Source organism: Bactrocera dorsalis, chromosome 3 (genome assembly GCF_023373825.1).
Source record: "Bactrocera dorsalis isolate Fly_Bdor chromosome 3, ASM2337382v1, whole genome shotgun sequence".
Taxonomy (NCBI): Eukaryota; Metazoa; Arthropoda; class Insecta; order Diptera; family Tephritidae; genus Bactrocera; species Bactrocera dorsalis.
Genome location: NC_064305.1, coordinates 90,102,118 through 90,118,969, shown reverse-complemented (window position 1 = coordinate 90,118,969; position 16,852 = coordinate 90,102,118). Strand labels below are relative to the sequence as shown.

At 41.2% G+C, this 16,852-nt stretch overlaps 1 protein-coding gene across 4 annotated transcripts; it reads left to right on the top strand.

Moving 5' to 3' along the window:
- Nucleotides 1-1,115: 1,115 nt before the first annotated feature.
- LOC105225450 (inositol-pentakisphosphate 2-kinase) lies at nt 1,116-16,382 on the top strand. 4 transcript variants are annotated; one of them, XM_049453067.1, is made up of 11 exons: nt 1,116-1,216; nt 1,286-2,043; nt 2,233-3,323; nt 3,811-3,957; nt 6,424-6,524; nt 9,271-9,510; nt 10,120-10,178; nt 10,414-10,554; nt 13,399-13,894; nt 15,709-15,932; nt 16,022-16,382. In XM_049453067.1, the coding sequence occupies exons 3-11, from the start codon at nt 2,702-2,704 to the stop codon at nt 16,197-16,199; spliced, it is 2,208 nt and encodes a 735-aa protein (XP_049309024.1). In that variant the 5' UTR covers nt 1,116-1,216; nt 1,286-2,043; nt 2,233-2,701; the 3' UTR covers nt 16,200-16,382. The 4 variants fall into 4 exon arrangements, with proteins under 4 accessions (XP_049309024.1, XP_049309026.1, XP_049309025.1 ...); XM_049453069.1 differs by lacking the exon at nt 9,271-9,510; XM_049453068.1 differs by lacking the exon at nt 1,286-2,043 and having other exon boundaries at nt 1,125-1,216.
- Nucleotides 16,383-16,852: the final 470 nt, after the last annotated feature.

Below are 16,852 nucleotides of genomic sequence, written 5' to 3'. Positions count from 1 at the left end.
CGGTGTTTGTGCAATATTTGTTCTTATCGGTTTTGTATTAGCCTAAAGTCTAATATTGTCATCGCAATCGCGGTAGTTGCTACACAAGTCATCGCTCAGAGGCGGATGCTGTAGGGTTGACAAGCAAAATTGTCTAAATTAGGTGCGAAACACAGAAGATATTCGAGCTATGAGAAGTAAAACTCTAACTAATCTAAAACCACTTAGTAATCCAAATAGTTCGAATATAGTTAGATTGGCCTTGCCAACATGGCAGCAGGCAAGGAAATTTAAATTCTCAAACAATAATTTTCACAATGTCTGCGCCCCTAATATAATTTAAGGAAACGCCTCTGTAAAAGCGAGTTGCATGCATCCTACATACCAAAACTTTGCAATAACAGTTGTTTTAATACAGCATTCCTTGGCAGCAACGTGAAGTTAGAACTGAAACAGGATAAAGAAATTCATTGAGAACGAGTGTTCGTTGTAAAATTGAATTGGCAGCGGTGTTAATGTCGAAAGGAAATACACCAGACACAAGTCTGGCCATCGTTTATATCTGGTCTAAGAAAAGAAACGAAATTCAGCGTTGATGCAATGGAAAAGTTTGTTTGCGGTTTCAGGAATGGTAAACTTCACAACTTCATATTTGAAGAACAAAGAAAAATTGAGTACTGGTAATCTATTGTTTGGAATCCATAGAGCATTTGAACATTAATTTCTACAATTTACAAGTTTTGGTTGAATTAGCCACAAATATACCAATCAAAGTGGTAGAAAAGTAAGAGGAAAAATTATTTCTCGAGGTAATATGGAACACTCAACTTTCTTAGGTTATGTCATAATAAACAGCTAATAATAATAGAACTTTAATTGCAATAAATATAATATTTTATATTGACTCTTAATGCATATGTATGTAGTATGTGTTCAATTCACTAACATTTTACATATACCCTTATTACCCTCAAAATTGAAAAATTACCTCAATCGTACGAAACTTCTTCTAATAGCTTGCAAATGCAACACATAAGGCCTTAAAAGAATGAAATGTGAACACTGGTAGAAACCCACCTCTGAATTCACCACGATATGTAAACGGCGAAGCTTCTAAACAGCTGATAGAACGTAAACAAAATAAAACAGCTGTAGTCCAGATTGATTTGTTAACAAATTGCAAATTGGAACTAAAAAGTAGAAATGCAGTGTTAAATAGTCTGAAATTATAATACGAGTAGGTTTAATACAAATATACAATTAATTCAGTGTAATAACTTAAATTGTCAATAAATTTATTCAACAGATACAAGATAAATCAATTCGTGAAGTCGCCACTTGTTGCCGATAAAGAAGAAATAGCGCAAGTGTTTTTTAAACAAAACTATGAATATATTAGTATTTATAACAAAATCGTGTGCATTTATAAGTCTAAAAGACTAATGCTCTTCAATGCTATGTATAAGTTACCAATTAAAATTGGAAATTTTGATATTTAGCACTACCATACATTAAATCATAAAACAAACCGAGAAGCTACAGCTACCCATTGCCTTTTAGCTAAAGTCCTCGATTTAAATCAAGTTATTATTCGTTCATTGCCCTACTAGTAGTTGAAGTGTGGCAAATAAAAAGTTGCAAAAAAAATCGGAAAAACTGTTCCTTAATTTACAAACCACATTAACCAATACAGCGGCCACCACGGGCGTCAATGCCACAGCCAATGTGAAGCAGTTACGTCAACAAAAGCGCTTCAAAAGTTTATAACTTTCCTGCAATAGCAAATTGTAACGCTATACCAGTATATCGCTTTGTTCATTTGGAGCAAAAACTTTTATAAAATAGCTATAAAAAATAGCAAATAAAGGACGAGTGCATGGCAAGTGCAACTGCAACTATAATAGAACTTGTGTATATATCTAGCTGCATAAACTTGTGCAGGTTTAGCCATAAAATACGAGTAAAATGCAATTTGTAGGAAAGCTAAAAACTTTTATTTTGAATTAAACAAAATGGAGTTCACAAATATTATGCCATATACAATCTGCGGAGTAGATTCCACAAGTGAGTTTCAGTCAGTTAACCAGACAGCAGTTGACATCGTATGGACAACTTTCAAGCAACTAACTATTTACTTGCATAATTTCAACTTTTATGTGTTGAATTTAAATTACTTCTCAGAAAACTGTTGTGCGGGTTATTGTTGATAGGTTCCTTCCATATGTATATGCTTTTAAAATTTCAATTCTACAGGTGAAATATTTCTTTAAATTCTTCGTACCAACATACATATATTAAAAAATAGTTTAGCACAAATTTGAATTTTATATTAAATTATTGGCAACAAGATTATTTTAAAGAGCGAATACAAATCGCCTGTAATTTTGCAAAAGTTTTACATTTCATCCAACATTCGCTTCGTGGTATGCAATTCGAAGGGCACTTAACATAATTTGTCGACGGACATGGATGCGCATTGCACACTATGTCCACCTAATCTGTTTATCTACAAGATAAGCTCTGGCTATGAATCTGACGCTTAATACAGCAGAGTATAACAAGCCATACGAAAAAATAACAAGAATTACACAAAAAAAGCAGCAATAACAAAATTAAAACTTTTCAATCCGCACACAGACGAGTTGTTTTTTGACAAGTGATATAACTGCGGTTGCAGTTGACCAGCTTCTCCCTACTGTTCAGGGGTGAAGAGCAACAAAAGATGGCAGCAAACACCAACATTGCCACAACCGACATCAACAAGCAAGGCGAACAGCCACGGGACAGCACCCGCATGGCGTTTGTTGCCGGCTCGCCAGCGCCATCGTCAACATCAGCCACGCCACAACAAAAGCGACATCAAGAACAATGCTCTACGAAAATATTGCAAGCACTACTGGGTATTGCAGCGCAACCGCAAGGGGATACACAATCGTACGAGCCGGAATCAGTGGCAACGCTAAAGCAGCAGTGGCATATGGAATTGAGCCAAATTGAGTTGATCTATCGCGCGGAGGGTAATGCAAATTTGGTGCTAGCATTGCCGCAATTTAAAAAAGTTTTGCGTCTGCCAAAAACGTCGAGACTGCCGACAACTAGCCACAGCAACAGCTCCAAATATAACGAAATGAAAATTGGTAATACACAACAGCAAACGGATGCGAATGTGGCGAAGGGGCGGCAAGTGCCCGACAAAGAGTGGCAGCAACATCAACAGCATCAACAACAACAAGCACAACAACGGCAAACTCAAGAAATGCAATTGCAACATCAGCCAGAACAGCAAAAACATCAGGAGGTAGTCCAAAGTGCTTCCGACCCGGCTGTAAATCAAAATGCAAAAGGTTAGTTTTTGTGGCAGGATATTATGTGGTGCGCTGCTGTGTCCTGATGTTGGCGCTATCGACCCGCACAACCAGCAAAGCGCCATCAACACTATGCGCATTGTTGTTGTGCTAGCAATATTGTTTGGGCAGCAAAGACACGCTCACACAAACATGCATGCATTTAGAGGCATAAACAGCTCAGCATTACAACGTGCTGTGGCATTTGCTGCTGCCGCTGTATTGTTATTTCTGTAGCGGCGTAGAAATGCTTGTTGGCAAAACTTGGCACGAATCTCTGACGAAATGTGTTTATTTCATTTATTTGTTATAAAATTCCATTGGCTTCGCCACTTGCAATCGCCACTGGTAACAGCTGTGCTCCGTGCCAGATTTTGCCGTACACTAAGCCATCTACATAAATACTTTGACTGCTGCTGCGCATAGTTTTCATTGCTGGTCATTTTATTGTTGGCTAATTTATTTCAAATTGTAACCGCAATTGCAGACTTGACAATGGAGGATTTTGTAGCTTACATCGAGGTAATACGAAAACTACTTGGTAGCGAGTTTGTATTCGAGACCGAGATTGTACGGATAACGGCGGAGAAGGACATACGCTGGATAAATGAACGGATTCGTAAGGATAGACCAGGTGAGTTGGAGGGAGGGTTAGCAATTGAGTAGAGACAAATAGGAAAGGTAATAAATTTTATGGAGATTTGCTATGTAATATTAAACATTTCTATGCCTTTTCATTTATGTATGAGTAACGTTGTAAATGTATGAGGACAAGTCGATTTGCCTGCAAATTTCGCAACTTTAATTTCTAAGAGTTTTATGTTGCAAACTTTGCGGAGTAAAGCATTGTCTAAGGGTTTATTTAAAAGAGATGCGAGATTTGTATTTAAATTAAATATGGAAAATAATATATGCACCATATCATATATTATAAGTATAGAAAAACTTTAAACGTTGTTCGTCACGAGATTGCTTATCTCACCAGTTCTGGGGTAGAGTCCAACTAAATTGTCATGGTGAATATATTTGCTACAATGGTAAGTAGATAGGTAGAGTGGCTATCTAACGATGCATCTAGGCCCTTAAGAGGCAATCTTCAGCTCTCTCGGCTCTTATCTGAACCATCCCGTGCTTCCGATATAGTTTATCAGTCGATAAAGGTTTATCTGTGCAACCTATGAAATATCGTCAAAATACTCTCGGGCGATAGTTGCGACACTTTCCCAATCCGTTCCTCCGACAGTCGGGTCAAAGTAACCGGAACGGATTTCGATTTTTATCCAGCGAAGGACCGTCAACTTGGCACCATTCCTCGAAATTACTTCAAGAATGTTTTCCGCCGCTACAACAACAACAACAACTCTTTCTCTATAAATAGTCCTGGCATGTCTGCCTATTAAAAGGTTATCCGTGTTTCCTTTAAATTTTAATATAGTAGGCATATGCGGCCCAGATTCCATTCATGTTACGTTGCCTGCTTGATGAGCAAATCATATATTGCTTGCACAGAGACTCAGCTATGTGTCTAAAATCTTTGCCGATTAAATACCTGAAAGTAGCCAAAGGAAGCCGGGTCAATTCCGGTAACCTAAAAGCGGTTGATATGGGAATTGTACCAACATACCAAATACCCTCTTTGCGTGTCCCATGAAACCAATTCTTCTAATTCTTAACCCTTCGAAGCAGCATCTTCCTTGGGCCTCCCGTTGTAGAATCTTGACGGCAATTAATTTACGCCTTGCCACCCAAACAGAGTTTGGATAACAGTTACAACAACTACAACAGCAAGCTATGGCGCCTATAACTATGCAAACTTAAAAGAATGTAAGCCTATTGTTGTTGTTTTGCTAAGGACTAATCTGTCTTTAATACCCGTTACCCTGCATACAAATACACTTCATATGCAGTTTGTTTTTGTTATGAACTTTCCACCAAAAAAAAAAAACAACATTTCCTCAGAGTTTGCACATACGCCATTTGTTATTGTTGGATTTTTGTGCTGCATCATTCCAAAGCAATACTCTTTTCAATTTCCACAGAATTGTTATATGGCAGCAAGCTGTAATGGGACCACACCACCACCGCCTTAGTGTTGCACGAATTTTGCAGCACTTGCACATTTTATTGTGCGTCACTTGCCACACCGCACGCCTGCCTCACCGCCCGCCCGCCTGCTGCTTTCTGACAGTCATTGGATTTCGGCTATTATTGCTGCCACAACCTTGCTGCCCAACATCCCGTGCCTGCGACAGCGCATGCAATCGATCATAAAATTCTTCTATGCACTTCGGCACACCGACGGGCTTCTGGATCATAAGCGCTCAATGCAGTGGAGTCACAGTGTGAATGATTGTGGCATTATTGCAGCTGCACATTGTAGCTTATTGTTGCCTCCCATTCGTTTCAATTTCATAAGGCATTCTTTACGACACACCAAACTCACCGGGAGATAAAGGGTCATGATGCCAAAGAGAGAGAGAGATAGAGCGGGAGAGGTGATAATGTTAGGTGCTGTTTGGGAGGCGTTTGGGGCATTCCCAGCTGACTTATTAAGCGTTTTAGTACACGCCAACCGAACAATGACAACTAGCAGCTGATGCGAAATGCCGCACGCTGGCGGCTGCGATGGCGCTTGAGATGGATGGCAGTGCTGTGGTGCAGCAGGCGGCCATGTGGTCTGCGGGTGAAGCGCTGGCGCGCGGCTGAGTGACACACGTGGTTGCAAACCTAATATTTCAACAATGTTAACTTTGTTGTGCATGCTGCCACAGCTAATGCCACGCTGTGTAAATAGTACACATTCAGTGGGTTTAGCTGTAGCCATGAAGTAAATGCGTCCATATTGTGCAATATCGTAGTAAAATGCCCATTTCCTTAGCAATGCAGCACTCTCACATCACCACTCACACCACTACGTTCTTTTCAGCATTTTCATCAATTGCATTTTTTACTATATTCTCACTTTTATTTTCTTTTCTCTTTCATTTCGATTTTCATGTGCCTTTTTATCGGCGCTTCCGCTTGCGACGACTTCCCTCGGCACCTCGGCGCTGGAACTACCCACACACACATCGACTCGTTGGCGCTGGCGCTTTTGCAGCTTATCGTCGTGATAAAGAATTTTGTGGGGAATTCGGTTTGCTGCTGCCAGATGCTACACGCTTACCAATAGCATTCGATATTTTACTTTCCAATTTGCAGGTGAGTTTGGCAGCGCTGCCGTTAGATGAATTATGATGGTGTTCAGGTGTAATGCTGTTGCATGGAATTCCTTACACAGACACACATACACCCACACACAAGCACATCTATGTAAATCCCTGGTAAAAGCGCACCTCGATTGCATCAGCGTTCCGGTGTTTGTTGCTGCTAGATCCACTCTCGGTGGGTATTGATTATAAATACTGTTTTCTGTTATATTTTTTGTTTGTTTTGGTGTTCATAGAACTACACCAATTTCGGCTTCTTTATTGCGCCATCGGTGCAACGTGGCCATGCAACAGTGGCAATAAATCATCGCACTTGTTTTTCTCTTTAAACCGGAGCACAGCGGACCCAGTGGTTTATAGTTCGAACTAAAAAACACAATCAAAAAACATGGAAGGCAAGATTTTTGTGCACAAAAGTGATCGTTAACCTGGTTTAGGAGCATATTTCGGTGCAACGAGCATTTTAGCAAATTTTTAATGGCTGTGCCGTGGAATGAGTTGGCATTTTATTACACTATGGCTTAACTTTTTTTTACATAGTTTGGTGAAAACAAAAATTCGCTTTATTGAGCGTTTATATGTCGAAATCTATAAAGTGCCAATTTATGGGTAAAAACGGCAATTTTCTAAAATTCCAGGTAAAAACTATTTGCGCACGACAATATTGGCAACGAAAATCGTTTTTCAAAAACTGTCTCGGCAAAATACATGTACAATAACAACTTCAAGACTAAGCAACATTATTCAGTTGGAGCTTAGACCGGATTCATTCATATTTAGCTGCGATTAAGAAAACTTAGCACTTAATTACAGTAATATGTACAATATATATATATAAATGAACTGTTAAAAATCGACAGAAATGTCGTATATTACTATGTTAGGTATATTTAGGCACAAGAGAAGTATAACATCCGATTTCGACAATTTTTAGATGCGAATTGGCATATCTTCGAAGCACAATGTGTGACATTTTTTGTTCCTATAGTTTAATTGGCGCTTGATCTATATAACAGATGATCCAAGTAAAGATACTTTCTTCAATAGTCTTTTTTGACAGATCGCTCATGAGTCGTGTCAAGCTGTCATGTTGTTTTTGTTCAGTATTGTTTGGCATTTCTTCATGAAAAGACTTACGCCTGAACAATGCTTACAAATTATTCAATTTTATTACGAAAATTCACGTTCTGTAAATAATTATTCACGCGCTTCGTTCAACTTATGGTCAACATAATCGGTCTACTGAGCGTACTGCGAATATTTTGAGACCAACATTCTTTATTGGATAATATTCAACCGAATAGACGATGTCCAGCATGCTGTGAATAAAATACCGCAGCCGTAGCTCAGAATGTACACAAATATCGTGGAGAATCATTTTGGCGCCATTTGCAACATTTCCGACTGACGTATGGAACGACTTGATGCCTTTTACGTCGCGATCTTAAGAACTGAGTCGCTCACTGAGTCGCTCGCTGACTTGTGTAAGAACTGAAGTCGCTCAATCTTCCCAAGTGACATCGCTTCGTTCTATGAAAAGTTCCAAGAAGATCCAACGTTTTCGCGCCACATTTTGTTCAGGCTCAATGCGTATGTAAACAAGCAAAATTGCCACATTTGAGACGAAAAGCTATTTGGAAAAATCAATTTCATCCAAAAAAAAAAAAACGTTTTGGTGTGGTTTGTGGGCCGGTGAAATCATCGGTCCCTATTTCTTCAAAATGTCAGTGAGAATGAAACCGTCAATGGGGACCTTTATCGTGCCATGATAACCAACTATGTACGAGTATTTGATGCCAGAAATTGAGGCTCGTGATCTCAGCGACCAACTGAGACGTAGCCACGGCCAACATTTGAAAGAAATAATATTCAAAAAATAAAAGCCAAAGAATGTTCTTTCCAATGATAGCAAACATTCCCCAAAAAATTTAAAGTTTCTCTGTTTTTTCCTTAAAAAAGTAGGGAACCTTGGAATGGATCACCCACAGCCTTTTTATTATAGCACGTCAGTTGCAATTTTTCCCTCAGATTTGTCGAGTAGTGTTATTTGAAAAATAGAGCGACTTGGAGGCTTAAACTCACCGTAGTTGAACAGAACGTGCTGAATACAAAAAAGGATTAATATTGTAATAGAGAATATCAAAAGTAGCTAATGATAATAAATCAATAAATGAAAACCCATAACATTCAACAGCTGCCCATACGTGGCTCTGCCATAAAAAGTAGAATTATGGAACCGCTGCTAGAATTTTTATATCCCTCCAATATGCATATCAACTGGTTTACGCGCTTACATACTTGCTTTATGCGACTTTTGTATGTTCTTTTCGATTGCACATTAACATTTTTAACGCCACCATCGTGTGCAGCCAATTGAAAGCACAATAATTGTTTCCAATTTGAACTTGCCTGCACCGTTATGCACCGACTACCATTCGTATTTTTCATATTTATGCGATAACTGGAATTTACGCCATTTACAACCACATATTTCTCGGTGTATGTGTGCGAGTGTGTGTGTGTGCGTGTGTGCGCTCGTTTACTTTATGCACTTTATTGTTGATGCTTTCCAGCAGCAATTTCACATTTCACAGCAGACCTACAATGCGCGGCAATTAACAATATGTTGTTTATTCTTCTCTTTCCATAAAACGTATAACGGAACACATGGCAAACAACAACACCCAAACAACAAATACGGCAATAAAAATGGCGTAAAATAAAAAATGCAATCGAAGGCGGAATTGATCGGCGACACATACGCCATCGAAATAAAACCGAAGCAAGGCTGGCTGCTACCCAGCGAGGTCGTCAGCAATTTATGCGAAGTGAAGAAAGGCCCAGCGCTGGCCACTGCAACAGCACAGATGGCAGAGCTGCAGCAAGAAAGCAAGGGCGAGGAGGTGGTGGAGGGAGTGGGAGCGCCAGCGCGCAGCCACGTCGCAAGGTGTCGCTTCTGTGCGATGCAATTTCTGAAGGTAAGGCGGGCGAGCGCGCAACGTAAACGCCAGCGAGAATGGCATAAAAAGCGCTGACGAGCAGCAACAACGGCAACAAAGGCAGAAGGCGCAAAGGCGGTGGAAGAAAAATAATAACGGTTCTTCGACAAAACACAGGCATACCGCAGCATTGCCGGCAAACAATTCCGTTTATTTCGCTTATTCCGTTTTTCATTGCGCGCACTTGCAATTGCCCGGAACGCCACGTGGTGCGCCACGTGGTATGAGCAACATTGCTGCCCGCGGCCGCGTTGCGCCGAGCGAGCGAAATTGTCATTGAATGCGCCGTGCTTTATTGCGCCACTGCCACGGTGATTCTACGCTTCTGCTTGGCTGCTGAAAAGCTGAAAAGCATTTCTTATGCAAATTCAGTCGTTGAACCGCAAACAGATTCCTGCTTTTTACTCCACGCTTCCGCCATACATTTTTATGCGCTCGCCGTTGCTGGTGTGTGTGTGTGTGCATGTATATTTGCGTGTTGTGCTTTTAATATTGCTTTTGTTTACGGCGCTTTGCTGCTCGTTTTTACTTCCGCCACTTTTTTCCTGCTCTTATTCGTTTTCTTTTTGCTTGCTCTCTTCCCTGCAGCTGCACACGGGCAAAATCAACAGGCGAACTTCTTATTGCCCGCTGGCGTTGTTTTCCGGGTAGGTTGTGCGGCATCTGTTGGATCTATTTTTTGAAATTCTTATGAGCACTCTGCGGAAGTTCCGAAGTATGTGCGTAAGCGGCTTTTGATTGTTGAATTATGCCGCAAAGTTTTTGTAGCGCAAACTCCTCATGCATAGTTTACGTGGTTTGCTATTTCTTATAATTGTTTTGCAACTGATTTCATTTCTGGTTTGCTTACTAATTCTGGTTTGTTGTCTTTTTTCCCCAAAGTGTTCCAGCGCAAATGGTTACCGCCATCGATGCTCTACTGCGGTGTCCGCAAAATAATTTACGAGTATTTCGTAACGGTATTTTAGTGTATGATGGCGAAAAGCATTGCTACGAAGATTTGGCGGAGAATATATTTCCAGGGTAAGTGCGCTTCTTTTGATTGCTTATAATCACATCATCATAAAATATTATTATTATACATATATTAAGTATTATGAACCTGCAAATATGTGAGAAATCATTTACCGAAATTAGGGGAATATAAAGGGTGATCCATTTCGAGGTTCCCTATTTTCCTAAAGAAAAAACATATAAACTTCAAATCTAATGTGGAATGTTTACTATCATTCGAAAGAACTTTCTTGTGTATGTATTTTTTAAATATTATCTCTTTCAAATGTTGGTCGCGGGTACGTGTTAGATGGTCCATTCGTTAAGTCCAATTTTCGATGACTCGTTCGAGCATTTCGATTTATAATTGGTGAATGACATGCGTGATGTTTTACTACAAGACCTGAATCGAAGTGGAATTGTCCGCATATACTATAGATTTTATATATCCCCACAGTAAAAAGTCTAATGGTGTGATATCACACGATCTTGGTGCCCAATTGACAGTCCCAAAACGTGAAATTACCTCTTCATCAAAGTGTTCTCTCAATAAATCCATTGATTGATGCGATGTACAGAAAGTGACGCCGTCTTGTGAAAACCAAATGTCCCCGAGATCACGAGCTTCAGTTTCAGGCATCAAATGGTCGGTTATCTTTGTGCGATAAGGATCGCCATTGTCGGTTACGTTCTCACCGGCATCATTTTTGAAAAAGTATAGACCGATGATTCCACCGCCCCACAAACCACACCAAACCGTGTTTTTTCTGGATGAAATGGCAGCTCTTGAATCTCTTCAGGTTGCTCTTCGTCCCAAATGCGGCAATTTCGCTCGTTTATATACCCATTGAGCCAGAATTGGGTTTCTTCGCTGAGCAAAATTTGGTTCAAAAACTTCGGATCTTCTTGGAACGATTTCGTCTGTGGAGATCGAGTAGCCTCAGTTCTGGTACAAGCTGTATTTTGTACGCTATCAGTTTAAGTTCTCGACTGCGAATGGTGCCGACCGACTCTCCACGGTCTTCGTGCATACTCTCAGCTGCGGCTGGTATATTTTCTTCACTGCGTGCTACACGTGGTCTACTCGGTTGAAAATTATCCAACAATTAATTCAGGGTCTCAAGATGGATTCTGGATAAGTAGAAGTTTAACCTTCCACAGTATCCTGAACGAAGTTGCGCAAGGGTCACTCTCGATTCCCGCGGCAATTCGAGCTCGTCATCTGCAGTGGGTGGTGGTTCGACTCCAAGTACGCCATTCACTGAGAGGGAGTCGGTGATGGTGTTTATGGCGCTACTGTGGCAGTAGTGCATGTCTGAAGTTAGTTGCGTCGAAGTCTGGTGGGCGGTGGTTGAGGAAAGATCTCTTCATGCACCTAAGAGGCGGTTCCGCTTCAAGCAGGTGACTGCTGGGATGATTTCTACGAGAAAATGCTTGAAGAGGAGCTCATTACGCTTTTAACTAGAAGCATACAGGCCACACTGTGTAAATGTTCGATAGGAGATATCAAAAGTCATCCCGTTATAGTCCGGAGTGCAGTTTTTTGGCACGCCTGAAGCTTCCTCGTCTGCGTTTAACTGCATCCAGGCAACCATATTGGTGCAGCATAGTAGACCGGCCGTCTGATTGCCTTGTCTTTTTCCCATGTTTTGCCGAATATGGTCGCTGTGGATTTAGTGGGGGCGAGTGTTATGGTCCATGCAGCCGCTTACACATGTCATCAATTCCAATCCAAACAGTCGGTCGAACTAGACGATTGGTACATCTCCAAATTTACAGAAATGGACTCAATGCGTGATTGTTTGTTGTATAATCGAGATCATAAATATTTCTCATATTTTCAGCCACTTGCGTTTTCGCTTTTATCTAAGAAAACTGTAAAACTTTTTCTCTTTTTCTGGCAACCATCTTCTTCATTAGCACAAGTTCTCAGCTGTATCTCTGTAACTTTTACTCGGATCAACTTGAAAATTTAAAAAAATATTCTAGAGGTGTTGTAGAATTTAATAAGACGCGATTTTAAGTGCCCTGGATCAAAAACTTAGCGATTAGTTTAAAACGTAGTTGCTCTTGCTCTCCCAACTATGCTTTTTTTCTTTTACTCTATAATGAGTTTTTATGCTTACCACTCGCTGAGCCAGTGGGTTTTTGAAAATTGGTTTTAAAATGGTTAGAAGTTGAGCAATTTTGATATCTTAAAGTCAGTAAAAGTTCGCGGGTTTTTATTGTTACCGCTAAAATGTGCGAAGCGCCATCAATCAGAGCAATATATTCTGACTCGCTGCACACATTTTGACGCACATCGACACATTTTTGGCCTTTTTTCGTATTTAAGCTGAAATAAATGGAACAACCTTGGCTGCACAATTACATTTGCAGTTGAGTGCGCCCACAATGGACCGACTGCACACGCACACACATTCCGTTGACCACTTTGGTTAGGTCCTCCACTTTTTCCATTTGCGCTCACTCGGCACTGTGTCCCAGAAAAAATTCAATAAATAACACAAACTAAACAATTCATTTATTTATTCAACCATTTTTCCTCTCTACTGTAAATAAATATTTTACAACATTTTTCGCTTTTGTACACTTCTACACACTCTTTTCGTTTGTATATATATGTATGCAACATGCACTTCACACGCGACCCCCGCCCACTCGTGCAACATCCGGTGCTGCCCTCGATGGAATGACGACACCTTTTGGCGCACTGGACCGACGCTGGTCGTCAACGTGCCACATCCATAACATAACATGACATTGCAATGAAAACTGCAATTCTGCAACAATAACAACAACGTTGACAAAAATGAAAAAACGGCAATAAAATGTGAAAAATGCCGAAAAATGGCGAAAAATGTCCAACAACAGGCAAATAGAGCTTTTAAAAGATTTGGTGGTGGCGTGCCTGCTGAGGGACTACACGACCAACGAAAACAGCAGCGACGGTGGCGGTGGCGGCGAAGGTAGCAGCAGCAGCAGCAGCATTGCAACCAACGACGAACCCGCTGACATTGTTGAAGTGGCCAAAGCTGCTTCTGGTCAGCCACACTTAAGCGCGGCGTCGGAACAAAGCGCCATGGCAGAGGAGAAACAAAGAGCAGATGAGATGTGGAGCGCGATGGAAGAAAGTAGCGTGTTGCCAGCACATCTAACGGATGGTGCCCGAGGGGCGACGGAGCCGGCAGCACGAGTGGCTTCTAGATGTGCACCGACTCTGCCCCGTCCACGGACCAAGACGACGACAAGGACTGACACTGTTGCACTGGAGACAACTTCGCAAGCACAAATCACCGAAGTGGAAACGCTGTGCTTACCGGCAAATTGTGTGCTGCAAAAAATTTTGCATCTGCAATTGTTGGCCAAGGTGAGGAAACCTTCACTTTAAGTGTATGCAAGTGTGTGGCTGTGTGTGTGTGTGTGACTTTATTTAAATGCGCTTTTGTTGTGTGTGTGTTTGGTTGAGGGTCGCGTCGACGAAGACGAGCGACAACATGGCTAACCGGTGTGGGATTTACACAGAACGAGTTGGTGATTTTTCAGCAAACCGAGAAATAAAAACAATGTGGGAAAGGCGAAAAGCAAAATACAATTAAAAATGCCACCGAAATGAAGTCCAACAATAAAACCGACAACGCTTGCCGAATAAGAGACGAAAATATAAATAAAAATTAAAATGCGACTTTGTATGTGGACAGCTTAACAGTTAAGTTACACAAGCATACAGGTCTGCATTAGGGGTATGACCTCTCAGTAAATTGAGTAAAATAATAGAAGAAAACCAAAAGTCACCGGCTCCTTTAGCTTTCCAATCCTTTATGATCTCGGATACACGCTGTTAGACCAAAGTGTGGGGAATTTCTTTAAGGCTACCCAACAGACCAATTTACAACCTATCAACCTACCAATTTAGAATCCCTGGAACGTAGGAGACCCTTATAGAATTACAGGGTTTGTCGGAAAGTAATAGAACTGACCGCTGAAAAGACCAGAAGAATGAGAACGCTGCTCATTGTCTTTTTTAACATCAAAGGCATCGTCCGCCATGAATTTGTTTCTGCGAACAAACCGTCAACGTCAAAAAGTTCTCAAGAGACTCAAACGAAGGGTCAATCGAGTCCGACAAGACATCGCAGCCGATTAGAAATTGCACCACGACAAGGCCCCGGCCTTTCTTGTGAACAGCTACCTAACCAAGAGCGGCATTCCAACGCTTCCGCAGCCACCCTCCACCCCAGATGTGGCCTCACCGGGCTTTTTTGTTTCCTTCCCTGCAAACACCGTTAAAAGTGGATCCAAGCAGAATACACCTCGGCTCTCAAGGCTATTGCGGAGAATACCTTCCGTAATGCCTTCAATAAACTTTTTTTAAATCGACTCAGTCCTATTACTTTCGAGACAAATCCTGTATTAGAAGTACAAGAACTTCATTTTTATTGTTCAGTTTGTATAATAGCTATATGCTTTAGCGGTCCGATATTGGCAGTTCCGACAAATTAGTTGCGTCTTTAGTAAAAAAGAACGAGTACAAAATTTAGATCCATATCTCAAAAACTGAGGAACTATTTTTCGGACAGACGGACAGTCGGACACACAGACACGACTAAATCATTCATCTCGGTATGCTGATCATTTAAATACATATTTAATGGTATACTACGTTTCTTTCCGAGTGTACTCCCTGTTCAGGATATGAAATTCATACTTTTAAGAAGGTCATACCCCCATAATATGCACTTGTTTACCTGAGTTGGTCGCAAAACGGCAAACTGCCACTCAAGTGGTTGGCCGAAAAGTGTGCAGCTAGTAATTTCCACTTGGACGCCGGCCAAGGTAATGGGAAATGAAAAGCCGCCACGACTCTGAGGCCACCACGACCAAACAAAACAAATGCTGGCACAGGCTTCCCTTGTACATGTGTATGCCGGGAAGTAATTGTCAGTACAGTCAGCTTATTCGGCGCTTTCGCGCAGTCCGCGTGTGTTTGGACGGCTTGTCAGCTTCGTCTTCTCGCGGTCGGTGGTCAGTGGACGGTTGTTGGCTGGCTGCCGTCGCCTTTGTTTAAGTCATATTTAAGAGTGTCGTCAATACTTCCTTTTGCTTTCAAGTGACATTTTTATCGCATTTCTCACTCAATCCATCTTCCGTTCTCTTCAACTTCGCCGCGCTGGCATTCCGCAGCACCACATGCCCGCTCTGCATGCGGCCGGTTATGCGCGTAAGTCGGAAAAATCATACAACGCCTTAAAAGCCTTGTTGCAACGTTCGTGCCAACAACAAATTGGCGATGCATTGCAGCCCGTGGAAGCATACATGCTGGGCGCCACAGCGCTGGACTGCTCGATAATGCTGGCGTTTCAGGAAATATCCACGCACAATACAGAGCACGCGCATCCACGTTCGCCGTAAGTAGAATAATAATCGTATGCAGCTGCCACCGCGTAATTAATGACATATTTAATTCACTTTTTCTTTTTTTGCTCACTTCTTTCAGTGAAATGACAACAGCGGCTGCGCTGCCGAGGCATTGCGTCGTTTTGCCGCGCTATAAAAGAAGCTTCCTCACCAAAGTCACGCTGGTCGACCTGGATCCAAAGCCTGATAGTCACTTGTGTAAATACATTAAACAGACGTCTCAAGCCCTCAACTTATTTATGGATAGCAGTTCGTGATGGCTAGCTTGTGTGTCCTGGCGCATGTGTGTGTGCTCACAAGGCGAAAGAGTCGGTAAAAGCCTTGAAAAGGAAATACTGCATAACATTAACGCTCCGAAATGTAAATATAAAAATGTAAATACATCTCTTTTTTGTTAATATATTCTTCGTAATAAATGCAGTGTTAAATTAAAAAATGCACTCAGCCTCAGTGTGAAGACTTTTTTGCATATATACATACATACTTGTATATTGAAACTGCATTTCAATATCCTAGGTAGGTTTAAATTCCTTGATTTAGTGTTGAAAAGATTCTGTAAATTGAAGCTCAAGACAACTGGCATGCGATCTACCAGTACAGATATTTGAAAGTTTTTGGTTATGCGTCATAGAATTCCAGAATTCACTCAAGTTAGGGAGGGGAGTGCTGCAATCGCTGACTACTTGACTGATAAAAAACCGTGCAAAAAATCGTCGGTAGTTACTTAACCTAGGTGCTAAGCCCGGAGCTTACTCTTGTAGAATCCTCAGAGGGGATCTAGTGACTGATGCCAAGAGCATACTAAAGTTATGGAGGGAACACTTTTCTAGCCAGAAGAATGGCAGTGAAAGTATAACAATAGAGATGGTGAACCCGATTCTTTAATCGATGACGATGGAGCAGACGTTCG

What these genes read in the sequence shown, in the direction of transcription:
- LOC105225450 (XM_049453067.1), top strand. Translation starts at nt 2,702, where the DNA reads ATGGCAGCAAACACCAACATTGCCACAACCGACATCAACAAGCAAGGC. An exon ending in GATTCGTAAGGATAGACCAG is followed by an intron (nt 3,958 to 6,423) that starts GTGAGTTGGAGG and finishes GCGCTTTTGCAG; the next exon opens with CTTATCGTCGTGATAAAGAA. An exon ending in CACGCGCATCCACGTTCGCC is followed by an intron (nt 15,933 to 16,021) that starts GTAAGTAGAATA and finishes CACTTCTTTCAG; the next exon opens with TGAAATGACAACAGCGGCTG.